This window comes from Dermacentor albipictus, chromosome 3, assembly GCF_038994185.2.
Source record: "Dermacentor albipictus isolate Rhodes 1998 colony chromosome 3, USDA_Dalb.pri_finalv2, whole genome shotgun sequence".
Taxonomy (NCBI): Eukaryota; Metazoa; Arthropoda; class Arachnida; order Ixodida; family Ixodidae; genus Dermacentor; species Dermacentor albipictus.
In genome coordinates, this window is record NC_091823.1 from 144843304 (window position 1) to 144870234 (window position 26931).

Below are 26931 nucleotides of genomic sequence, written 5' to 3' on the forward strand. Positions count from 1 at the left end.
TAGCGTGCCGCCGGTTATAGCGGCTGACGTGTTCCTACAGGCTCATCCAGTCCTCGACGTCTTGCCATTTTTGCCCGAGAATACGCCAGTATCACGAGGAGGGAGGAGAATGATGTTGGTCGTCGAAGTGGCAGCAGGCGTCGGAGCCGGTGGCGTCGAGTTGTCGTCGCCGGGAGCCATGAAGGAAGGCTCGACGTACCCTGCACTGCGAAGCTCCGTGATGAGGTACAGGGAAAGTCCACCTCCACCAGATATGTTAGGCAGGAAGACCCATACGAAAAGCTATTCACAAGTATTTTTACAAGGAAATACGCTGCGCTTGGCCAAGAGGCAACAGCCTGCGATAGCCTCTAATCGTCATTGTCGTCTTCACCCTGCTCTCTTCTTTGTCATCGCAAATACTGTACCGTAGGAATGTATACCGCTCCTGTGAACCTCTCAATGTTTACCTTTGCTCAATCAGCAGTCATGAATACCACATCTTTGAGGATTCTATGATATGCGCCCATACTACATTTCATACTGGAGCTACCCATCGCGAAGTATGAGTGACACCTTCAACCCTTTATCCAACTGCAGTTTTAATCATCTCAGGGTGATTTTCGTTACTACTGATTGGTCGTTGAATCCCTGGCTCCAGCGTAAAATCATGAATATGATATATTCTGAAATAAATTGCGTTATCCCTATTCTTTTAAGTACATGTCTGTAGAGTATGTACTTACTTTCATGAACTGACCTCCTCAAATGCCTCCGCGGCTAATATTGCTGTTCCAGCCTTGTCGATTTATTGAAACTTCAAGCACGATCACAAGAAAACATTGACGACTGTGGAGATTGCTAGCATTCGTTAAGCAGTGCGTAACATCTCGCAAGAGCCGCTTCGAAAAGTTACTGGCTTTCGGGAGGCGAAATGAGTACTACACACCATTGACCCTGAATTTTGACAAGCACCTTGCTGTTTCTCGTGAAGTTACCACGCTATAGCGCTCGACAATATGAAATGGCCAATACATGCTCCGGTGAGGCACCGCGCAGTTGATAGAAATTATTTCGAGGACGCAGTGGCGAACTTTACTTTCAGCACTTCAATTTATATTTCAGTACCATTCACAAAGACAGACGCCAGCGTTATGTGCACGTGGCTTAGGCAAGTTACTTGTCTCAGCCAAACAGCCGTTATCGCCGCCTTTATTTTCTTGATCTCAAATTTCTATTCAAGGCACCACCCAACTTAAAAAAAAACCATTCATGCCTCCTACTCATATTGAGGCTGAACGTGGTCTTTACATAATATAATCGCCATCTCACTGACATTGCCGAGATCTTGAACCGTGAGATCGTACCACAGACGATAGAACATGGGCCTTTTGGATTGCGGCTACACTTACACGAAAAATTAATTGGAGGGACAATGAATTACGTCCAGGCCTATTTTTCGATGGAGGGACCTTTCGAAGTATCGGCGACCAGTACCTTTCTCAACTCCTTGTTGTAACTACATGGCTACAAGAGTTCTAGTCATAAGCCTTATAGTGTGTCCTGCATTTGTTTGACACAGAAGGCTCAGTCTGCGATTGTAAAAGTACTTCCGGTACACTTTATGAAATGCTTTATTCACGCAATTCCTTTTATACAGTATAGTCAAGTTCGCTTACTGCCTTTCGTTTTGTCCACTTTCCGTCCACCCTAGTGCTTCTTAGCTGGCTATTACCTAGTTCAGGCAAGTATTCCAGATTTTGTGTACTTCTAAATTTATCGCCGTCTTTTACGCAAGCAAAGTTTAGCCAGCCGGTTACCGCACTGGACAAAGGTGCATTTCACTCTCATTTTCCATTCCCTCTGATTTTCATTTCATTTTCATTTTCATTTTCATTTATTTATCCAAAATTCTTTGTACAGGGTGGATTTACTGGTCAATCTAAGCACGCAGTGCTTGTAAAATGACCAGGCAGTCGGTGAAACAACGTATTAAATTCATATTACTACATAACTACAATTACCTTACTACTACACTACAATACTACATTGCTACAATTACATTACTACATTACTACAATTAATACATTCTCTCGCATATATACACTGAACACCGTCCAATGGAGTAAACAAAAACAAACAAACAAAAAAACATTTTGAGTTCCTGTTTCATTACACAATGTTGTCAAGAAAAACATCAAAGTCAAAACATCGAAGCGATACATAAATACACCAGTCACTTACAGGACTACAACTCAATTCTTTAAACTGCTGAATTAAAAATTATACACAGGTATCGAAGCAAGAACAAACAAAAGTTGAAAACAAAGCCGGTAAACAATTCCGTACGAGTCAACTGGCTTTACCTAGTAAATGTTTATTGAGCTTGCACACCAATTTCTGATCGCTTTATTCATTTTTCGTTTCGTGTTTATTGTACATAATTCATCACTCAATTGATTAAATACTGAAGGGACATAGTAGTTCCGGGTTCTTTTTCCATAGTGAGTGTAGACACGTGGTTTCACGTACCTCTCAGTTTGTCGCAGTGTCACGTTCTTTTTTACGGCAACCCTGAATTCTTTGCTGAAGTAGTGATTCTTCAAAACTACATAATTAAATAGTTCTTTCACTGGTAGTATACCCAGGGCTTGGTATTTTTCCCTTGTACCTGCGCTATCTAACGCTGTACCGTAGGTTATGCTCTTGACTATTTTACGAATTACGCGATTAATTTCTTGTTTTTTGTTTTCAGAGCAAGTGCCGTATAATGTAATGCCATACATAAGTAAAGACTCAGCTAGCGCCTTAAATACAGTAAGCTTTACTTTAAATGGAGCTCTGCCTCGAAGGTGATACATCATGGCAGCAATTGATCTTAGCTTTTTACATATGTATTTAACGTGACTATTCCAATTAAGACATTGATCGAAATGCACACCTAAATACTTTACAGTTGATTCGAGTGGCACAGGTAGGCAGCGGCATAAATTAGTCTGACGAATGCAAAAAAATCCTCCTATTAATTGTGATAGCTTTGTGGGGATTCTTAAAACAAATTAGCTTTGTTTTCCCTTTATTTATGTAAATATAATTTTCCTGAAACCAATCACATAATTTAACAATATCCCTTTGTAGTTGTTCGAACCCTGTATCAATGTTCGCAACATCTATAGTTATCGCAGTGTCGTCCGCATACTGGAAAATTTTAGAATGTAATGGTAGAAGGCTGAGGTCTGTAACATAAATGTTAAAAAGCAGGGGTCCTAACGTACTACCCTGAGGTACTCCATAGTTTAGCGACTCCAAACTGCTATATGTTTCTCCTAACCTAACACACTGAAATCTGTCAGCAAAATAACTTGAAAAAAACTTAATGAAGTGTCCCCGAAAACCCAGATATTGCAACTTTTTCATCATAATGTTATGGTCTATGGTATCGAAAGCTTTTGTTAGATCTAACATTAAAGCCAGGACCACTCGGTTATTTTCTATCGAACTGTTGATGTAATCGGATAGCTCATCTAGCAAAGAAGTTGTATTTTTATTCTGTGTGAAACCAAATTGCGCATTATTGTTCAGTGAAAATCGATCACAGAACGACAGCAGCACGGATGCTACATGCTTTTCCATTATGTGGGCAAGCGCTGAAAGGATAGAAATCGGTCTGTAATTTCCGCAGTCATTCTTTTTTCCGTTTTTGTATATTGTCCTAACAACAGAAATTTTCATTTCTTTCGGTATATCTCCAGTTTGAAATATTCCGTTTAGAATTTTTAATAATACGTCTTTTAGTTCCTTGAAATTACTACGGAGGTCTCGATTACGAATCTTATCAAAACCCGGAGGCTTCCATTCCTTCAAACCCTTGATGATATTCCATAATTCGACTTCAGATATTTCTGGCAGAAAATCTGTGTTCGCGCATGTGCGTTTAGGTTTGTATTCGGTGTGCCCATCGCGACTTGTTGCTCTTAGTATTTCCGCTGCATGCAAGAATGTGTCATTAAACTTATCACACATTACTTCCGTGTCTACTGTGGGGAAGTTCTTTTTTATTACGTCTTCAACGCATGCGTGTTTCGATCGGCCCATCAGGTCGTTTGCCAATGCCCACGTTTTCTTTACGTCGTTTTTATTTAACGAGAATTCTCGTGAGAGGTATCTTCGTTTCGCAAGTCGCAATTTCGCTGTCACCAGATTTCTTAGTGAACAGTATTGTGCTCTTTTCGTTACATCGTGCGGTTCTTTCTTGCTTTTCTGCCATGCTTTATCCTTAAGGTAGCACAATTCTATGATATCTGGCGTGATCCATTTACTGTCAGGCTTTCTCTTCTTCACCTTTACTATTTTAGTGGAACCTTCGTAAATCCTATTGAATGTTTCAATAAGTCTACTGTACGTGGCTATATGATCAAGCGGTAAGAGTGCACTCCAGTTTGTATTTTTGATTTTTGTGTCAACTTGTGCATTATCGATAATAGTTCTTGTAACCAAAACCTTTCCTTTCGTTATTGGTTGTTCAGACATAATTGCTAACATGACAAAATAATGGTCAGCCAGTTTGTGCTTAACGACTCCGGATGTATACCGCTGGTCGGTTAATCGAAGGATGATGTGGTCAATGCACGATTTGGAAATTTTTGAGCCCAAGTATTCCTCTCTTGTGTACTCATGTATTGCGTTGTATAACCCATGTTCAGCTAGCAAATTAAGGTAATCAGTTACAGTTCTTTGAGACTCTTGGAAGATATCTATATTTATATCGCCTACTAAAATCAGGTGTTTCTCGTTCATATACTTATTTAGTAAAAGCTGCAGTTCCTCGATATATTTGTGTGTATTCAAGTTTGGCGGCCGATAGATAATACACAGAGTGTACGTAGTGTCCACTTTACTAATCGACAAGTTGAGCAGCTCGGCATTATCAAATTTTACCTCAATACTGTATGACAACCAGCTATCTTTCACAAACATCAAAACACCTCCACCTTTCCTATTTTCCCGACATACGGCATATTGCGAGTAGCCTCTGAGGCAATACAAACTTAACCTTTCCGCTGTAATGTTGATTTCAGACAGCGCAATGACATCCACATCAGGCATTGTTTGCAAATACGCACACAAGTGATCCCAATTTTTCTGCAGGGTACGAATGTTCACGTGTAGTAATTTTAGCTCTTCATGCAGTGTTTCTTCCCTTAATGTTTCGAGGATATGCTTATCCCATTCGCTGAAGGATTCAAATGACCCCATTAGTTTATTTTTGCAAGATCAGCCACGCTATTGACACTAATTGCATTAGAACCGGCTTCCTTCCTGACCAACACCTTGCCGTTCTTTGTCCAGACAAATCTGTACCCTTTCTCTTTCGCCAGCTGTCGAGTCTGCCAAAATAAGTGTCCTTGGATTTTGGTCAGATTATCATTCAGGAATATTTTCTCAGCCCTGAGAGTGTTCTTTTTGGATATCCAGAGATCTTTGGTTGCTTGGTCGGTGAATCTGACAATAATTGGTGTGATTTTGCCTTAACGTGGTTTCAACCTGTGCGCTGCTTCCAAGGAATGTCGTTCTAGCGCCGGAATGTCAAGTTTATTGCTAAGGTTCACCAAGACCTGGAATAGGTCTTCCTTTGGCGATTCGGGAATGCCATGAATCTCAACATTTTTCCGGCGCGAGTACAGCTCTGCTATTTCGATGCTATCTCTTATGCGAGCAACTTCAGCATCCTTTTCAGTAAGCCGTTTCTCAAGTTCATCGGTTTTTGCTTTTAGTTTACAGATCTCAGTTTCCTGGGAGCCGATTTTGGCAAGAAGTTCATCATACTTTTTTGACAGCAGTTCCATGAAGCTTTCTATTGATTTCGTCGTTACGTTTTGCTTGTCAACTTTCTTATCAACACTATCTAACTTGCACAAAACTTTGGCTAATTTCTGATCCAAGCTTTCAACTTTTTGAGCCGCAGCACTTAGCTGCTGAGGCTCCTTGCCGCTTTCGGGGTTTTGGTCACTTGCATTGCTGCTGTCTGAATCCGAATATTCAGTTTCCTCATCTGCGCATGACTGACATTTCCAGATGTCAATGTCACCTTGTTTCATACCTTTAAATCTTTTTTTCTGAATGCCTGAGCACTTGCCCAGATGGTAACAATGTTTACAGCGAAAACATAACAAAAACTGCTCTTTGCCAAGCTTCTTCTGGCATGCAAAACACTCTCGTTCCGCCATAACTTCTTCGAAAGGGCTAGAACACTACAATACTAAATTATTTCAATACGGCAGTCAGTCCAGTGGAGCATGAGGTACAGGCAAGTGTGTCTCATTGAGGCACAATTTTCTTACCTATAACAAAGAAAACACGGTCAGAGCTCGGTCGCTGCTCCACCGGACCGCGGGGCGTTCTTCTTCTGAGCGTCCTTTTGCAGCCCGTAGAACCCGTGGTTTGTGACGTCAGCGCCGCCCCCTTTCGCGGCGTTATCGTCCCGTTGTCATCCGCGCTTGCTTGGTCCAGGTGCCCGCGCAGATATCTGCCGCAGGCCTAGCACATCGACGCTTCCATGGTCATCGGGAGATGCGGCGGTTCCACGGCTCGGAGCTATAACAAAGAAAACACGGTCAGAGCTCGGTCGCTGCTCCACCGGACTGCGGGGCGTTCTTCTTCTGAGCGTCCTTTTGCAGCCCGTAGAACCCGTGGTTTGTGACGTCAGCGCCGCCCCCTTTCGCGGCGTTATCGTCCCGTTGTCATCCGCGCTTGCTTGGTCCAGATGCCCGCGCAGATATCTGCCGCAGGCCTAGCACATCGACGCTTCCATGGTCATCGGGAGATGCGGCGGTTCCACGGCTCGGAGCTATAACAAAGAAAACACGGTCAGAGCTCGGTCGCTGCTCCACCGGACTGCGATATTTATTCGATATTTACAATAACAAGCTCTTTGAAAGTGTTCGACGCTTGAGCTTATTCTCTACCTCGGGCTAGTTGCAATTAATCACTCACAACACGAAAAACTCCACGCGAATACTAAAGAAAAAAAGAAAGGAATTAACGACACGAGCCTATGTCTGTGTCGTGCATTTCTTTGTTTCTTTCTTTGCTGTGTTATAGCCTGGATTTTCTTGTTACCTTATGTTTGGCCAACGTCTGCTTTGTGATCGTTTACATTTACGGAACGCCCCCAGTGTTTGCGTTAACATTTTGTTACCCTTCATTTATTTTGTATTGTTTGTGTTCATAACAGCATTATATATGCATATTTTTCATCACAGAAAACGGAAGATAGTGTAAAATGACAGTTCGAATCACGAACTGCGGCAAAGGATTAGCGCTAGCACAGTGTGTGGCTGCATTAAACTTGTAGTTCAGTAGGCCCTGTTATATGCCTAAGCGAATCTTAGAGCAGACAGGTGGGAACGTAAAAGTCTGGAGACTGTGATTTCGAGAAAAAGAGACCGAATATAGCCGGAATTGCGATGGTCGTCATTGTGATAACTTTCTTTATTTATGATATCGCGGTCTGTAAAAGCCGGCCGACTGGCAACAGTGCACACTCACTGCTTAAAGTGCGTGATATTACCGTACGAAGATTCCCATATTAAAGAACAAAGATTGCTGTTGTTATAGCAACGTTGTAGGGGGGGGGAGGGGGGGGCTCAGCGACACAGAACCGCTTTTATTGGAAAAAATCGTGCTTGCAAAAAAAAGGAAAGGAGAATGCCACTTTTATGCGCAGGACGTACTAAGGCACTAATCAAAGTGGTTATTCTTCTTCGCAGATTTTTCGGCGCAATATGAGGATGTGTGCTTGCTTTGTACATGGATATCGAGGAGTCAGCAAGTGCACAGTGTCCAGGTGTACTTTGATAAGACTGTCACGGGACTCTTCCTCGAGACACTTGCAGGATGTATGCAGTACAACTACACGCTCACATCACTCTCTATTGGCTGCCATCGCTTGGAGACCGTGCACGAGTTGCAAGTCAAGAGCATAGTAAGAGAACAATTCTTGTCGTGTATTGTTCCGTCACCTGTAGACGCATTTCTAATTCAGCACAATTCCAACAAGATTTCTCTTCAGAAAATTTCATCGTATGCATGCTTGCCTCACGAATAATATTTATTTAAATATAGTACACTGAGGAACATTCAAGGTGGTACAGATTGGAGCAGATTACAGATAACTTCACAGATATTGGTTGAAAAGAACAAAAGAAACAATGAATAGACTACACAAGCTGATTTACACAACTTGATAGGAATAGAATGAGTAGAGGAACATTCGGATGTATGCCAATTTTTTCCCTTCGTGTACTTTTCTACCCCTTGCAGGTTTCCGTAAAACTGATTTGGCATATTAAGTGCCCCAGTGCCCCTAGTTGTCGACCGGACCTCGACAAATTTTTTTTCAACAGCGAGATTTTCTTTCAGAGAAAGCCGTATGGGTTTCCTTTGTAGCCACGTGCTACAGTTCAGGTGGATGTGAATTTTTCCCCTTCATAAATGGATACACCATGAAGTGCTGCATGGGCAAAGAGTTTCTAAAAAAAATGTTAAACGAAAAGCTTTACGTCGAGCCGCAAGGGATGGAGAAGCGATTTTTCATAGCTGTTCTGCTTGCAGTTCTGTTATAATTTGACACAAATAAACGAGTAGTTACACTGAACTAGTTTTAATCTCATACTCAGTTTATGTTACTGGGGTCCGGGACTTATGCAAGTTTTTAGTAAAAGATACGAGTTGAGTCTCGCATAAGTGTGATTTTCTGAGGGCACGTTGTGTGAGAAAAAAATTTCCTTTCTTCAAGAAAATTGACAAGTCTTGTGAATAGATTGTATTCTAGTAGGTTTCAATTCATTACAGCATCATCCTGACGCACTAGCTCCCTATTACCCTCGAACTGATACGTTTAACGTTTCTTTTCCCGTGGAACAATATTGGACTTGAAAGACAGTTCACAAATAAAGTGCAACAAAGAAATTGTATGAACTTGTACTTGCTAGTTCCTGATTTGTTCTCTATTGTTGTTGTTTATTCTATTGTCCTTCTGCTTGGAACGAAAGGTTTGCAGTATGTGAAAAAAGAAATATGACCTTGTAAGCGAAATGTGGATGTAGCTGCACATCTTTTTACGAGGCTTGGGAGTGAAACGTCTTTGCCAGTCTTTCAATGATCAAGTAAAACGCTTGTATCGAGTGACTGTTAAATAATGTTTGGTTAGTATGACATAACGCACGGCAGGTAACAGTCCCACTCAATGGAACTTGCACTGAGCAGTTTCTCTCACATCCTGTGCCGAAAATTGCAGTTTTTACCCGGCTGAAGATATACAATGCTAGTGTCTGTGTGTGTACCTTGAAAAACTCGTTCACACATCGAGAAAAAGAAGGTAGGAACGTGAGAAAAAGAGCAACGCACCCATTGGAGTCAATGTAAAACGAAGCTTCTAATAAGCTGGTGTAAGTGGAATAAATGTGGGTATTACATTTCTGCATCTTTGGCGCATAAAGGAAACCGACGCAATCTTCTGCCCCCGCGTACCCATGCTGCGCGGTTTGACTCAATGCGACTTATTTTTATGTACCGGCCGCTTCTCGGCCAGTCCCCTGTTGTGAGTGTGTGTCATGGCATGGAAGTCATTGTCATAAGCATCAGGCAGGAAATATTTCAAAGAGCAAGTTGGCATTTGCACAAAAAATGTCTCACCCTCCATGATCAACCTCGTGGTATCAAAGTGATAATCATCACAATCATCATGCGAGGACGCTGATTACTAAATTGTATGCACCCTGTAGAAAGCCACAGACAGCACTGAGTGCTCCTTTATTCCCCTCTCCATGAAATTCGGCAATAACGTTGAACAACCGAACGCTCAGCTAAAAAACACTGGTGAATGAAAAGATCAAAGAAGATTGATATAGTGTCGTCACTAAAAAATGGCCCATCAATATAACATTTTACGGCATTTTTTTCAAACAATATTCAACCGCAGGTAGCAGATATAGTTAGCCCATCAGTCATCATGTGTCTCCTGAACATTGCATGCACACAAATCGTGATCGGCAGGCTGCTGGTTAAAAAGGTTCGCTAAGTCACTTCTGATATAGTTACTCTAAGACGCATTTCATCTAAAAAAAATTTAAGCAAAGTAATTTTCAGGTGACCACTTGCTTACCTGATATTCCAATTTTACAATGATGTTAAGTGCACATTCATCCCTAAAATGTGATCAATGTGTACTTCTAGTTAAGGTCGTCGCGAAGTGCTTGGCGCACGCTGTTCTGATACCAATGACTGCTACAATATTGTATTCTGGCGCACACTGTTAGGCAGAATATCTTAAATGTGGTACTAGGTTTCCGATTTTTGCTATGCGATTGATGCCTTTATCCTACAGTTTCGCTTCAGTTTCGCAATTCTAAAAAATTTCCTTGGAAGAATAATCAATGTGTTTATGGATGACATTATTTAGTGAGACGCGGCAATTTGTCAATGCTTATTCAGTAATTTAAACCTACGTGAACTATCAGTGTGTTGGAGGAAGATGCGTGTATGTACGTATATGTATATATATATATAGTTTGGAAGCTAAATTCCAAACGGTAGCGGTATATATATATATATATATATATATATATATATATATATATATATATATATATATATATTGTTTGGAATCGAAATTCCAAACGGTAGCGTAGCTATGTCAACGGTTAAGACAAACGCATCTGAGAAGCCCGTTAGAATGTACGTGAGGCGTTACGAATATGAGCTTGTAAGCGCGAGATGCTTGCATTTCAGCAATACACCGCGGAATGCCATGGCGCTCTCAACCTAGCGTAATACCTCAGTTATCGAGAGCTCCCCAACGTTCCCTGTGCAACGATTGAATATATATAGATTATCCGACTAATCAAATATTTCCTAACGACAATATGCTTTTGGAATTCCATGAGCGCAGCTAGCTATTGCATAGGTTTCTGAAGCTTGATTAGCCTATTATGCGGTGCGACTCCGTAACAAAGTAGGCTTGAGATATTTGCGTTAACATATCATGACAGCTTTCTTGGACACGTAGCGCGCCGAATACGAAGGAGTCTTGAAATTATAGCACATATCAAATGAAAAACATATTGTGCAAACTCTTGTAGCTGCTTTTCTATGAGCAGGTGAACATTCGAAATAACATATACCGCATCAGCGGGGCCGACACGGCAGCTGCAGTGTAAAAACTCAGGTTGAGCGTGATGTGACGAAAGGCTGACAATATTACAGGAAACGTGCAACCTGAGGGTGAGACATTCCGCCACAAGTAAAGCAAGACCAACTCAGTATTGTGCTGTTTATTGGCTCCCGGTGATAACAAACCTGCCAGAGTTAAGCTAATTTTGCAAGATTCACACCACGAAATCATGTTGCCGCAGTAAGCAGTTCTCATTTCTCCAGTTAGAAGCAAGCGATTGGATTCGACTTATACCGCATAGAGTGGAAATTGCAAAATATGACACCTTCGTTGCTGCGCTCAAAGATTCTGCCGTGAAACATAGTGTAAAGAAAAACAAAGAAAAAATGATATTCTTTTATTTACGTGGTCATGAGTTCTATATTACTATTTCCCCTTTTCTCTTTCTTTTTTCTCGTCTTTCGTGCTTAAACCACAGCATGGGAATCAGTGTTCTTGCTTAGTTCATGTTGATATCGGTTGAAATTTTTTCCATTTGCCTTTGTGTTACCTGAGTTTTTATGCTGTAGAGTATTGTGTATTAAAGTGTGTGTAAAATAGCTAGTATGTATTAAGTAATATCTTATACTGCACTAAACGGTCATTATATTACTTGGCCTGAAAAGGTCCTTCAGATTGAACAGGCAGACAGACAGAGAACTTTATTTAGGTCCTGATGCATGCTACCGCTTAAGGCTACTCAGCAACGCGCCGCTCCCACGTCGGAGCGGGTGAGCCGAACCTCACCGCTGCGTCGCGGGCCCTCTGCACGGCCGTGAGTTAATGTAGAAGGTCTGAGCTTCTGAGCATGGATCTCCAATACTCCTCGGTTGTGGGTTGAGGACCTTGTATTGAGGGGCACTGCCAGAGCATGTGATCTGACGTTCAGGCTGCGCCACAATTATGCCAGTTATGCCATGTTGGATCCATGCCTTTGTTTAACTGGCTGCGGGTATGAGGCCTAAGTATGACCCGGTAGGAAGCACGGGGACGTCCACGGTGAATAAATAAAAATTAAAATAATGATAGGGATGCAATTTACTGGCATACTAACCCGGTCTGCACAATTACTTTTGAATCTGCAGACTCGGCGAAACTTCGGACTCGTGCAGTGCGCTGCCAGCTACGTCCTTGGATGCCCGACGCGTCGCGCAGAAGTTGCCTTCAAAATTGTAGCGTGGCACCCACAGCTTCTACCGGCCGTGCAGAAGATGGGACTCATGGGCGAAAAGGAAGCCAAACTGAGAATTCGCCGAGCTGGGCAGTCGAGTGCGCTCTAACGTTGGTATGGACTGAAAGGTATCCTCCTTTTCTTGAACGATATTCATGTTCCTTTTATCCTCGAGAATGCTTTTAGATGTGCTGAAAACCCCATATCGTTTTAACTGGAAGTGTGTGAGTTATTGATGCACATGAAGCTGTACATTCAATAATCTCGCGTCTGTGTTGATGAATGCCTTTGTAAGGTCGTGTAAGTTTCGGCACTGTCTAATGCATCGAAGCATTTCCGGACTATTTTCGTATGTTAGCATGCACTCCGACCAACCTGACTCGCTCTTGAGGATTCTGATTTTCTTACAGGGCCTGTTCACGCTCTCTGTACAGCGTTCGCAGGCGTCCCTGCGGCTGTTGTGCATTCGCATTCGTCGTTTTCTTGTAGAATTGAGTGTAGAAACACAAGTTCAACACCGAATATTTTATCACCGGTTTTTGTGTCAACGTTTCGGCATTTTTGACGTTACACCTGACGGGGTGGCTAAGTTGCTATATATATACCTCTGCTGGTGAGCGTGGGTTCGAATCTCGGTCACAGCGGTTACATTTTTCTGAGCACAAGGTCACGACTTCCATTGACTAAAGCGTGCTGCTGGGGTAGTCGGTGTATTCTTATAGCTTAAGCACATACTTTTTCATTTTGTTTACTTTATTATTGCGATAACATTTGAATGGACACTCCAAGCGCATTTCCGCCGTTGCCGTTGGCGTCGCCGTGAGGTTATGTATGAAGCCCAAGGGCGATAAAGTCATCGCCGGTTACAGTGTGATGTATGTGTGAGTGAAAGCATGCGAGGCTGAGCCGGCGATCGCGGCTAAAACTCGCGCATGAAAGGGAGAAAGCGTGCCATCCTTTGCAACGCGATAGGCTCCGGAGGGAGGTTAAAGAAGGGGTGTGTCCTCCTGCGAGCGTCCCCACGGGTCCTCGCGCGCCCGCCCTGGCCGCTGTGCCTTGAAAGCCACCTGGAACGCATACATATTCCGCCGCTCCCTGTGTTTTCGCTTAGTTCGCGTTCATCTGAGCAAATGCACGAAAGTCGATTAGTTCGCTGCCGCTGCAGTGCTCACTCCAGCGCTTTGACAGCCAGTTTGCTGCGGTCCCTGATGAGCGAGATGTGCGTGTGTTTCCTTGGGGGCGCGTGACACCATGCTTGTTAACGCATTTAGTATGCCTGTATTTACTAATTTCTGCGGCTGATAAGACTACTATCCCTAGCTAGTACAGCTGTCCACTAATTTGCTATTGTAATCGATGCTTCACCTTGCCGGCGAAACTGCGAGTGTTTTTATTCCCCCAAGCACACAACAGAAGTTCTGCACTTTAGTATTGCTGAACTTGTTACACAACAAACAAACACATATGAAAAATAAAACAGAAAAGTATGGCCCAGAAATATAAAACACAGCGTGATGCCTGTCCCGTGCGTCACGCCCATGTTTTATTTTTACGCCATTTATAAACACGGATTCCCTTCCATGCCACAAGGCGGGCAAAGTTAAACTTTACCCTGCACTACAGGCTTCTATCAGTTTTAGTGTAGCTTTGGGACGTTAAGTTCCCTACACAAATTAATCAATATATATATTTACATACAATGAATTTAGAGGATGCTTAAGCTTCGCCTTGAAGAGTGGACCGCCATTGCCTTCAAATATCCCTGATGCTTCTCACGCTTCCCGGCAACTGCACCTTATGTAAGCGCAATGTATACCGGTAAATGTTGGCGGCGAACGCTCTGCGCGAAGCTAACTTTCAGTGGACCGCGATGTGGCGGAGTTGAGCGCCATGTGAAGAGGTTGCAAGGAATCGGGCGCGCCGCTTTATGGCCTTCGAGATTGGCGCGCCTAAATATGGGAGGATGTGGCTTCCTAAAAATTGTATAAACAGTCGTAAGCGGGCTTGCGGTTTTCTTTGTAGTTTTTGTGTAACAGAATTGTTTGCTTGTATATTATAACTACAATCCAAAGCTATCATGTCTGTAGGCTGCGTGTAAGCCACAATTAACGATTTTTCTGCCTATTTTACCTTGTGAAGTTCAATTAGCTCAGTAATTTCTTTGCGCCAAATGGACGGCCTGCGTAGTTGTGCATGAGTGGTTCGGAATTTCTTTTGCCGAAGCGATGTCCAACGCTGGACAGGTGACGCGGCACGCCGAGGCGGGTCTTCTGCGACATGGGGCCCTTAACGCTATCACGTTAAAAAACGTGAATCTGAAGAGTCTGCTCCTCAGAACTCGTTCCCTTTAAGTGCACAATGTTGTCACAGAGCACACTGCCATCTTCGTGATACCAAGTTGTGTTGTTCTCTTATTCTCAACACATGCTCCTTCGCGATAGTCACTGTGTCGCATTCGTCAGTTGTACCGTTGTCTGCTTTGGCTTCCGAAATAGGTGCTAGGGGACCAGCAGTCTCGGACGTCCCGTTGCGAATGAATACCCCTAACAAAATATTCAAGGGATGTTAGTTATTTTTACGTGGATGAATTCGAAAACATTGCGACACCCACGTGACGCTTAAGCTTCATGCATTACCAGAAGGTCGCGGGCTCGACACCAACCAGAGTCACGGGTTCGAGTGCTCTATTTAATATCACGTTTATGAACACCTAGGGTCACTGCTTCGAGTGCCTCAATTACATCTATCTTATTTAAATGTGCCCTAATTAAATTTGCCGTAATTAACAGCAAAACTAGTGCGCTCCCTTCAAACCAAAGATCAAGGGTTCGTAGGCTTTTTGTGCCTTCGTGTCATGGTGTAAGGCAGAAGTAAGGAGAAGTGCTGACGTCACCTTTTGCGAAGCTCAGTGACGTTGGAAGTTGCCGCTGAGACGTCATCTTCTCGTGGCAGATTATCCTCTAGTGTTGACGTTGCTCACCTTCAGTGCACACCCACGGCGACCTGAGCGGATGTGCGCGGGCCGTGTCATACCAACGATTCCAATCTCCGTGCATACAATTGCGATGCACTTGGCGAAGTCATTTTGTCCCAGTATTACTGGGAAGTGGTCGCTTCCAAAGGGGTTCTTCAAAACGGACCACTCAAGGTACGGCATTAGAGTACTCGACACTATGCTTAAGTCTATCGAGGAGTATGTATTATGTGCCACACTGTGGTACGTCGGCTCCTTTTTATTAAGTATACATGCTCCTGAGGAAAAAACAAAGTTTTCAATTAGACGACCTCTCGCATCGCAACGAGTGTCTCCCCACAAAGTGTTGTGTGCGTTTAAATCTCCGACAACTATGTACGGCGCGGGAAGTTCATTTATGTAGTTTTGAAATTCGCTTTTCTTAAGTTGATAATTTGGAGGAATGTATACAGAGCTGATAGTGACCAGCTTATCAAACAACACCCCTCGGATAGCAACTGCCTCTAGGGGCGTACGAAGTTCTACTTCTCGGCAAGCAACACCTCTGTCTACAATGATTGCAACACCGCCGGATGAGACGAGGGTGTCATCGCGGTCTTTACGAAATATAGCATATTGTCGAAGGAAATTTGTTTCCGTATGTTTGAGGTGTGTTTCCTGAACACACAGCACTTTTGGAGTATACTTGTATAGGAGTTCTTTGATATCATCAAGATTGTGCAGCAGACCTCTGACATTCCAGTGTATTATTTGCGTATCAATGTTGAATGTGGTTTATGTGCTGTGTGTTTAAGAAAGACGAGTTACCTCACGGAGCCCTTTGAGAGCGCCAAGATGCGGTGCTTTTCTTTTTGGGAGCTATTGGGAGAATCTCGCCGCTCCTTAGGCGCTGGCGGCGCCGTCTGGCTGGTTGTGTCCATCACCTCGGAAGAGGTGCTGGACAAGCGCTCTTGCGAGCGCTGCGTTCGAGAAGAAAGCCTCGTCCCTGTAGACAAGACCTTTGAGGCCACCTGCTCGAAGGTAGGTGGCCCCTTCTGCTGGGTTGGCGTAGCAGCACTAGCTGCAGCCGCCGGGGGGGCGGAAGGCGTCACTGCCGCCTCACTGGGTGTGGGTCGGACAGTCGCCGGAGGCCGTTGTGGCGCTGCCCCCTGACGCGCCACATCGGCAAAGCTGCTCTTGGGCAGGTAGGAAACCCGCCTGCGCGCTTCTTTAAATGAAATATTCTCTTTACCTTTTATCGTCACGATTTCTTTTTCTTTTTTCCATGACGGGCACGACCGTGAGTATGCGGCGTGCTCGCCATCACAGTTGACACAGTGTAGAGCGCTTTCGCAATTTTCAGAAGTATGATCTCCTCCACTACATTTAGCACATGTCTGCCGGCCTCGGCAGTTCTGGGAACTGTGTCCGAAACGCTGGCATTTAAAGCATCGAAGAGGATTTGGGACATAGGGTCTGACACGCAGCTTTACATAGCCTGCCTCGATTGTCTCGGGCAGGATGCTTGAGCCAAAAGTGAGTATAAGATGCTTTGTCTTGATTTCCTTTCCGTCACGCCTTAGCATAATTCGCTTGACATTGATAACATTCTGTTCGGTCCACCCTTCCATCAGTTCGGCTTCTGACAGCTCCATTAGATCATCATCAGAGACAACACCACGGCTCGTATTCATAGTTCGGTGCGGGGATATAGTGACTGGAATTTCTCCAAATTTAACTAGATTAGGAAGGCTTTCATGTTGCTTCGCGTCGCGGAGTTCCAGAAGGAGGTCTGCACTAGCCATCTTTGATGCCTTGTAACCTGCACCAAGTGCTTCGGTAAGACATTTTGAAACGAGGAAATGTGAAATCATTCTCATCGTCTTTTCAGGTTTGTCGGAATGGATGACGTGGAATCGGGGAAAGCTTTGTAATCTGTTGCCAAAAAACTTGAAGACATCTTCGGTGCGCCCTCGTTTCTGAGGGCGATCAGAAAGTTTAGGGAAAGGAGTTTCCATGAGAATATATAAAAATTCGGCAACAGCGCCGACCACCCACCACGGAGCCCAACGAGGGGACGCGGCAGAGCTTGCATGCAAGTCTGCACGACGCCAGTCGTACGCCGCCACTATAACCAAATATGGTGTACCCAAGGTTGGATAGCCACACAGGGTTAACCCTTGCCGCCAAGAAGAAGGAAGTAAATAGAAGAGAGAAGGAGACAGGAAAGGTGGAAAGTAAGGGAAAGACGAAGGTTGTAGGAAGGGAGAGACAGGAAAAGGCGACTGCCGATTTCCCCCGGGTGGGTCAGTCCGGGGGTGCCGTCTACATGAAGCAGAGGCCAAAGAGGTGTGCTGCCTCCGCCGGGGGGCCTTAAAGGTCCGAACACCCGGCATCGGCTCAACCCCCAGGATCCCCCTTTCCCCGGACACGGCTAAGCCGCGCACGGCTACACGCGGGAGGGTCCGACCCTCGTGTGCTCGGGTCCGTGGTGTACAAGATGAATCCTTGCCACATGCTCCCCGGTGGAAGATCGAGTCGGCTAACTGGGAACTTTTCCGCGAACTAACATATACAATCCGGGATGAAATCGATTCATTCAATATAGACGATGCTGTGGCGTATATCACATGCCTTATAATTCAGGCTGCGAGAAAATGCATTCGCGAAACTAATGGAATGCCGAATAAGCGTCGTATCCCATGGTGGAACGAAGAATGTAAAAAAGCACGGAAAAACCAGAACAAAGCGTGGGGACGACTTCGCGACTTTCCAACCGCCGAAAACTTGATTAATTTTAAACAAATAAAGGCTCAGGGTAGAAGAACACGTCGACGTGCTAAAAGGGAGAGCTGGGAGAAATACATCTCTGGCATAAATTCCTACACGGACGAGACGAAAGTCTGGACAAGAGTGAATAAATTAATAGGCCGACAGACGCATCCTCTACCCTTGGTTAGCACCCACGGTGATAGCCTGGAGGCTCAGGCGGATTGTCTAGGTGAACACTTTGAATATGTTTCAAGTGCATCGCACTACACAGAATCTTTGCTGAGGTTAAAAGAGCGTGCAGAGAGACAGCCTCTTAATCACAAAGACTCCTCGAATGAAGCTTACAATAGTCCATTTAACTTAGCGGAACTAAAGGCGTCTCTCGCTTGTTGCAAAAACTCGGCGCCAGGCGGCGACCGCATTATGTATGAAATGATTAAATACCTCCACCCTGAAGCACTGAAAACGCTCCTATCTCTTTTCAATGCCATGTGGGCGGCTGGGTGTATTCCATCCTCATGGAAAGAGGCCATAGTCATCCCGATACTTAAACAAGGCAAAGACCCGTCCTTAGCCAGCAGCTACAGGCCAATAGCACTAACAAGCTGTCTGTGCAAGCTCTACGAAAAAATGATTAACCGGCGCTTAATCTCTTTTCTAGAAAATAACAAAACACTAGACCCCTTCCAGTGTGGGTTCCGAGAAGGTAGATCGACAGTAGACCACCTCGTCCGCATCGAGGCGAACATCAGAGATGCGTTTATACATAAGCAGTTCTTACTCTCGGTATTCTTAGATTTAGAGAAAGCATACGATACGACATGGCGCTTCGGGATATTGCGAGATCTTTATGCGATGGGGGTCCGAGGAAATATGTTAAACACAGTCAAAAGCTATTTATCCAACCGCACGTTTCGTGTGAGAGTGGGTAACGCTCTATCTAGAACATTCACTCAGGAGACTGGGGTGCCGCAAGGGGGTGTGCTTAGTTGCACACTGTTTATTGTAAAGATGAACTCCCTTTATGCAGTCATACCACGCACAATGTTTTATTCTGTATATGTCGATGACATACAGATAGGTTTTAAATCATGCAACATTGCGATCTGCGAGCGACAGATACAGCTCACATTAAACGAATTATCTCAATGGGCGGATGCAAATGGCTTTAAAATAAATTGCCGCAAAAGTACGTGTATACTCTTTTCAAGCAGAAGAGGCATACCACTAGTGCCGAAACTCACCATCAATCGAGAGCAACTGTCTGTGAGCAGTGAACACAAATTTCTGGGAATAATTCTAGATTCCAAGCTTACTTTCATCCCCCACCTCAAATATCTGAAGGCAAGATGTTTGAAAACGATGAATATTTTAAAAATTCTGTCTCGCACAACCTGGGGAAGTGATCGAAAATGTCTCCTAAACTTGTACAGGAGTCTTGTCCGTTCTCGTCTTGACTATGGTGCTATAATCTATCATTCTGCAACACCGAGCGCCCTAAAAATCCTAGACCCTGTGCACCACCTAGGTATCCGCCTAGCGACCGGTGCTTTCAGGACAAGCCCTGTAGAAAGTCTCTATGTAGAATCAAACGAGTGGTCACTTCGTCTACAGAGGTCATATTCTAGCTTTACATATTTTCTCAAAGTAAACTCGAATCCTGAACACCCCTGTTACACAACTGTAAATGATGTTTCCTGTGCCACACTTTTTAATAATCGGCCTACAGTCAGGCAGCCCTTCTCGCTCCGTATAAGAAATCTTAGTGAAGAAATGTCTGTCCCACTTGTAGAACACCATCTAATGCAACCAGCGACGCTGTCACCGCCGTGGCAGTGGCAGCTGCCGGAATGTGACATGTCGTTTATTGAAGTCAGTAAGCATGCTTCTGAGATGCACATTCGAATGCACTTCCTTGAACTTCGGTCGAAGTATTGCTGCCCAGAGTATTACAGCGATGCATCTAAGTCGCAAGCCGGCGTCTCTTATGCAGCAGTTGGTCCGTCCTTCTCCGACTCTGGCATCTTGCATGCGCAGACAAGTATCTTTACGGCGGAGGCCTATGCATTATTATCAGCTGTGAAACACATAAAACAATTAAAACTAGGAAAGTCAATTATATATACCGACTCTCTGAGCGTTGTTAAGGCGTTAGTGTCGCTTAAAAAGCACAAGAACCCTGTAATTAATGACCTTTATACGCTCTTGTGCGCTGTCTATGGGTGTAATCAACGTCTCATTATATGCTGGGTGCCAGGGCACAGAGGCATTGAGGGTAATGTGCTCGCTGACGAAATCGCCACATCCACAGCAAGAAAAGATTTGAACTGTTCTGTAGGTGTGCCCGCCATAGATTTAAGACCTTTTATTCGCAAAAAACTAAGAGATTATTGGCAACACTTCTGGGACTCGCAAACCTCGAATAAACTTCATTTAATCAGGCCACATTTAGGTACCGCCCCATCTATAGCAAAATTACGAGAGACTGATGTCGCTTTCTGTCGACTAAGAATAGGGCACACATACAGTACACACAACTTCTTGCTGACTGGTGAGGAACCTCCTACATGTGGTAGATGTGGTAAGAGACTAACGGTCATCCACGTCCTCGTGGAATGTAGGGAAAGAGAATGCGAGAGAAAAAAGCACTTTCCCTTGGCGTATCAACACCATATCCCATTACATCCTGCACAATTTCTCGGCTCGAACCCGTTATTCAACACCACATCAGTTTTAAATTATTTAAATGACATTCAAACTTTGCAAATTATCAGACCAAGTGTTACGTAGTACGGCCTCTTAGCAGAGGCTCCTGCTGCGTCTGTTACATTAGCATAGCACGTGTCTACAAGCCCTTGCATTCAAGGGCCCTTGTGAGACATCAGTGCTGCATTCACTACATGTTTTGTTTCATCATCCGCGTGTAACATGACATTTCCATAGTTCACACCTCAGGTCATTGTCATTGTTTTAATACTTATTTATCTTACGCAATCCAGAGCGACTGATTTTAGGCCTGTTTACAGCCATGCCACATCCACCATTCTAAGTACATTTCTTCACTTCACGAACAATTCATTGAAAACCGATCACCATATGCATGGCGCTCTTTGGTCATATCTGGCCCTTGCGCCAAAAAACCCCATACATCAATCAATCAATTTTGTCCCAGTATTGTGCTTTAACGTTGAAAGTAGTTCGACCGCCTAAGCAGAAGCTAGCTGTGCTCGAGTACCCGAAGTGCTGTACCGCAAAACTGAAGGGGTTTTAACCCATTAGAGACTGGTTTATTTTTTTCTTGCTATCTTGAAATAAATCTAATATATTAACTTACCTTTATACTAATAATTCACAGGCAAGAAATTGTTACTCTTGCCTAATTAGTTTTCGAAATATAGCCCTTGACCATATGGCCACACTGGGCCCTTACGCTACAGCAAAATAGGCGAAGTTAAAAACATTTATTTCAAGCCATGAAACATAACAAAAAACATACATGGTGAATAGTCGAGCACCTTTTTTGTGTGATATGGCTTGAATCATGGAATACACATCCCGACGTCATACTTTGGGCATTGTATGTGCACCACGCTGTTGCAATTATCTCATGCACACCTCCACCTCTTGCCATCAGGTATTGGTGCAACAAAGTGGGCCACTTGGTCATACCGTGTACCATTCAGGACATCACCAGTCTTTGGGATTCTGCGTTGACAATGTCCTCTAGGCTTATTGTCACATGGCATCAGGTATAGCTTTGTGCAATTTGCCTGTGGAGTTCCACCTGCGTGACGTTGAACCCTGTGCTCCGAATTAGCGCCCAAGCGTTGCTGATAGATACATAACAAAGTCAAGTGAAAATCGGCCACCACCACTTTTTGCCATGGATTGCAATCCAATAGGCGCCTACACTTGCACCCATCTGGTCCGTACCTCCTATAAAACTTGTGCTGAGCAACAGTGTTTGGATGGGCCACCTTGATTCGCTTCTTCTCAACACGAGAGTACCTGTCTCCAGATGACATTGGCTCAACGCCGTGAATGGTGCTTACGATCGGTACTACAGAACCGTCCATCCACCGGACAACAATTATCTCATTGTCGCTCAGCACGGGATCTTCGTGCCTGCGAGGTTGATGCTTGACGAATTCTGGTCAAGCGATAGGGCACTCTTTGGGAACACGGTTCTTCTTCACTGTACCCGTGCCTTCGTATTCCTGTGCCTTGGGAAGCCTGAGTAGCTGCGTGCTTATGAATAAATTATCAAAATAGAAAAAGAAAGGAAAGTCATGCGTCTCTGCTGCGAGTTCTTCCACCATTCGAAGAAGTGGCGCCACTGCTTTCCGAAGTCCTTTTCATATTTTTCAGATGTTCCGGGATCCCCTGCTTGCCTTGATACACTTTGAAGTTTACAAGGTATCTGTTCTTGGCATTTAGGCACCATACTTTATACCGGAAGCGGATAGGCTTTCCGCGCAAAAACTGTCTACAGCCATCACGACCATAATACTCGATCATACTTTCGTCATAGCTCAGGTGACGCACAGGTTCAAAATGCTCCAGAAACCTTGCATTCAATAGTGCCATCAATGGACGCAACTTTGCCAACTTGTCACTAACTGCTTGGCTTGCATTTGGCACAGTGCAGGAATCGCATTCTCTGAACGAAGCGATTTCTTCGCACAGCATTGTAGGCCATCGTGTTTCGCATATCCGTGCCGCTATTCCAATAGCACTTTTTCCCTGGCAAGCGGTTATAGCCGGACAAAACGCGCACTCCAAGAAAACTTAATTCTTCTTTCGTAACCTCCGGATGGGGCATATTCAAAAATGCCACATACGTTCTTGTTTGTTCTACTTGCAGCTCCACGACGGCTTTGTTAAATAGTTCGAACAACTCAACAGGTGAAAAGTCCTTGTAAGCAGCAAAGTTTGGGTTAGCAAATATGCCAAGGCTCATCTGGAGATCACCCTTCGTCCACTTAGAAACAGTGGATAATTTTGCAGGAATGGCCGCATCAACTACAGAAGAAACCTCTGATGCACCGTCACCTTCCTCGCCGGTGTCATCACCGTCCGAGTCGCATCCACCACTGCGGCGTCCGTCAGAGAAAACAGTTAGATTGCGTAGATTGTCAATGAGCCCACCTGAGTCTTCATGGGCCGAATCTTCATCCGAATAGGTGCTAGTCTCTGGCGGCTCGATATAAATCACTGACACGTCGACATCTTCCTCTACGACTATCTTCGCTATTTCTTCCAACATCAACCTATTCGGACAATAAAATAAGAAATAACCACTGCGAGAACGCGCCAGCAGCCGTGCAAGAGATGAGAATGCAGTTTAAAAAAAAAAAAGTTAGGTAGCCTAAAGGCCCAGCGTGACCATATGTCAACGCGCAAGATAACACGCTCGTTTATGGATAAATCAAACATTAATCTTTCACAAATGCTCATCGAAGGTCACATATTCAAAGAACAATACGGAGGTAAGGATATCTGACTATTGCTTAAAGAAGTAGTGGAAAAAAAAACACGCTTACCCCTTGGAGCAATGCATGGCAACGCTACTCCCAGAGTAACACTTATTCCCGCCTTTGCGCGGGGCTCCCACAAAATGGCTGACAGCTGCTGCCACATGGTATCCATAAAGGGAACGCTAATCTGTCAAACGGCACGTCAAATGCGATTTTGGTGCCGTTTTGTTAATCGTAATTAATTGAAACTCACTGTGCAGACTACTGAGACCATATGGTCACGCTGGTCTTCAATGGGTTAAGCATATTCTCCCAATATTTCGTACACTGTAGGCCCTTTTAAAACTGCTAATACGTTGCTTTTGTTTCATTTATTTTCACATAACGCACTTGGTAAGACCGAACATGAACTCGAGCTCATCTCTTTATTTTGTTGCCGACCTCTCTTTATTTTCTAGCCTCTTTTCAAACTTGCCCAAACCAGCCACCTAACAGTGCACAAGACAATTACGAAAGGGATTTCTCGAGAAAAAAAAGGAAAAAAAGGGCTCCAACCTTCTCATTTGAAAATTTTTATTCCGGTTACGAACAGTAAAAAGATTTCGATTGTACTCAAATATAGCCGTTACCTCCACCAAAAACGTGCAAAAAATTCCGGGTACCCCTATTAAAAAACCTACTATGCAGTGCCATGCTGGATTAAGGCTCATTGTCACACGCCGGATGCTGAAGCGCTGGGGAGACGCGGCGTAGTACGAAAAGCAGCTCTAGAGCGTAAAATACGCGGTTCCTGGCCACTGTATACATTTTTTTATTACAAAAAGCAACAAAGAGCCTTTTAGTGCAACAAAATAAAGTAAAAGTACAAATGTTTTGACGAGGATTCCTTCATCTTACCTACACATTCCAAGCTCAGTATTTTACCGCTACGCCAAGCCAACGTACGCAAATATGCGGATAATTTGCCATGTCAAGATTCAGGCGCAGATTTAGTTTCATTGAGACACGTATCGCAGAGGCATGCTAGATGCGCTATCGCACCGCAACTAAAACTTACGGCTGTATAAGAAAGAAAAAAAATGTCCGCATTCATTAGCATGCTTGGAAGTACCAGAATAACGATTTTTGTTTGCGATTGGTATTTTTACTTCGAAAAAATTCTAAATGAAAAATTCTCGCAGTAAACTGCACAAAAGATCCTGTTATTGACGGTTTCGATAGCCCTTTTTTTCTTTGTGTAAGGGATATGCAGTAGATTTCTTAGTTCAATGACGCGTTTCCATCGACACGTCTGTCTAGTTACATATACCCGTCAGAGAAGCATAGGCTAGTGCTGGTGGGCTTCAGCGACAGCACATGTACGCATGTTCATAACATGTCACAGGTGCTCATCACTTCTTTTGCTGACACTGCAGACCCGAAAAAAAATCGTTTATTCAATAACACCGATGCGAAACCTGAAATATAGGGTACGTTATCCTTGTTAGACGTGTTGATTTCTAAACACAGACGGGTCAATAGCGTGCAGACAAACTCGGCATATACGCTGGGCCTAACCTTTGGTGGAAAGGACCGATCTCGGCGCGGGTGGCTGGCGAACGCTAAAAAGTGTGTATTCGAGGCGCAGAATCTTGTGTCTATTATTTTGGAGACACTATAGAGAAAGCGAAAACGCGCCAAACGGCTCAGTATTGTTATTGGTGTGAAGATATCAATCAGTGGTAGGCTTCGAACTCGGAGTCCGTTCTTCTGTGTCTGAACGACTTGTGAGTTTCACGTCGACTCTAAAACACTGCGACAACGGCCACAACTCGCAGTCATCAGTTATGCACAACTACTATAAACGAGGCATCATCTACGTTTGCGTAGTTTCGTTGAAGAATGTGGCTATCCGCCCAATCAAAAGGGAAAATTCAAAAAGGAAAGTGATCTTTAGTGTGAAGTATGGATGCATAAACAGGGCAGCTCACGCACCTTTATTTCAGGCTGCGACACGAAATAGACTTTCATGACCCTAATATATAGCGTTATTTCGGAGAAGAGACTTCTATCAAGCGGGGATATTATATAAAGCATTTATTAATTAGCAGCGCCTATCCTCTAGTGCCTGCGGCCATACTACGCTGAATATGGTGTTTTTCGTCCCATCCTCCTTCTGTACTGCAGCCAGGGGCACAAACGCTACCAACGCAGTTTCCAGTGTGATCCAGCGAGCTGAAGCGAGAACCCCCGCGTGAGCACCACAAACCAGGGCGCGGTCATGGCAATGAAATCCGCGTCTCGTTCAATGTAGCCCAACTCTTATTCAGCGTTCTCACTGGTGTCCTAGTGACTCCCAGCGAGCGCCAATGTCCCCAAGGGGATCCAGTGTGAAAAAACGAGCTGGTTTCACGCTAGAAGGCACTGGAAGATGCTGGTCTTTCGACAGGCGATGCGAGAGGTTTCCTACATTTGCGAAAGTTAAAAACTCGCATTCCAACTAGTGCCTAACAACAGACATAGTCGTCACCATACAGATGTCCGTGATGCTGTTTATTGCTCTTTGCAGGCCATGGGGTCATTCAAATCCTTTTAACCACGAGCCCCACAGAACGTCGAGGGAGAATGCGGGAACTTACGGTCTTCTGATGTAGCATTCAGTAATAAATAACACCATTTCCTTTTCCTGTGTATCCACTGTTTTACTTCTGCTGTAACAGTAACTGACCCGTTTATTGCCACGCGAAGTTTCTTAATGTTATACATTATGAGTAACGGCTGGAAGAAAACAGAAAAGGGCATGGGAATTCACTTTCTCTCAGTTCAATATTAAGCGTTTCATTTACCTAAATCTGTGTTCTACGTTTCGGCGAGAAACGACTTCAAGTTTAGACCTAAATTAAGCGTCATTCTGAGTTCACCTATTATCACGCAGCGGATACGAATTCTAGCCATTAACCGAATAAAGAACTCCAATTGGCCTTCTTTTTTAGTCAGGTTCAAGAGCAGAACAATGGATTTTACTGCGTTTGTGAGACAATGCCTCCTTAAAAATGTAAATAAAAACACACACACACATATATATATATATATATATATATATATATATATATATATATATATATATATATATATATATATATATATATATATATATATATATATATATATATATATATAATTGTAATCAGGAAGAAATCGGCACTTCGGCGTAGGAGCTGCAACAGCGAGCGCCTGGAAATTTGAGCAAGCCAGAAGAAAACAGGTGATCGCAGGGACGCCCTCTCGTCTGCATCTCAGCTTTACAACGGTGAAGCATACGAAACCCCAGTCTTATGCGCCGCACTGCGGAGGTCTTGCGTCCTCCTGGCTTTTGCCGTCTTGGGTC

At 44.0% G+C, this 26931-nt stretch overlaps 1 protein-coding gene across 4 annotated transcripts in view; it reads left to right on the forward strand.

Annotated features, from left to right (window-relative positions):
- The window catches only part of LOC135905312 (uncharacterized), a 112207-nt gene extending 85979 nt beyond the window's left edge, over positions 1–26228 (forward strand). For 3 of the 4 annotated variants that reach the window (XM_065436335.2, XM_065436338.2, XM_070536106.1), the window contains 3 exons: positions 7749–7963; positions 12277–12490; positions 26113–26228. In XM_065436335.2, the coding sequence (XP_065292407.1) occupies positions 7749–7963; positions 12277–12471 (410 nt within the window). In that variant the 3' untranslated portion in view covers positions 12472–12490; positions 26113–26228. The remainder of the gene's footprint in view (positions 1–7748; positions 7964–12276; positions 12491–26112) is intronic. The other variant, XM_065436336.2, reaches the window with a different exon arrangement.
- The last annotated feature ends 703 nt before the right edge of the window (positions 26229–26931 follow it).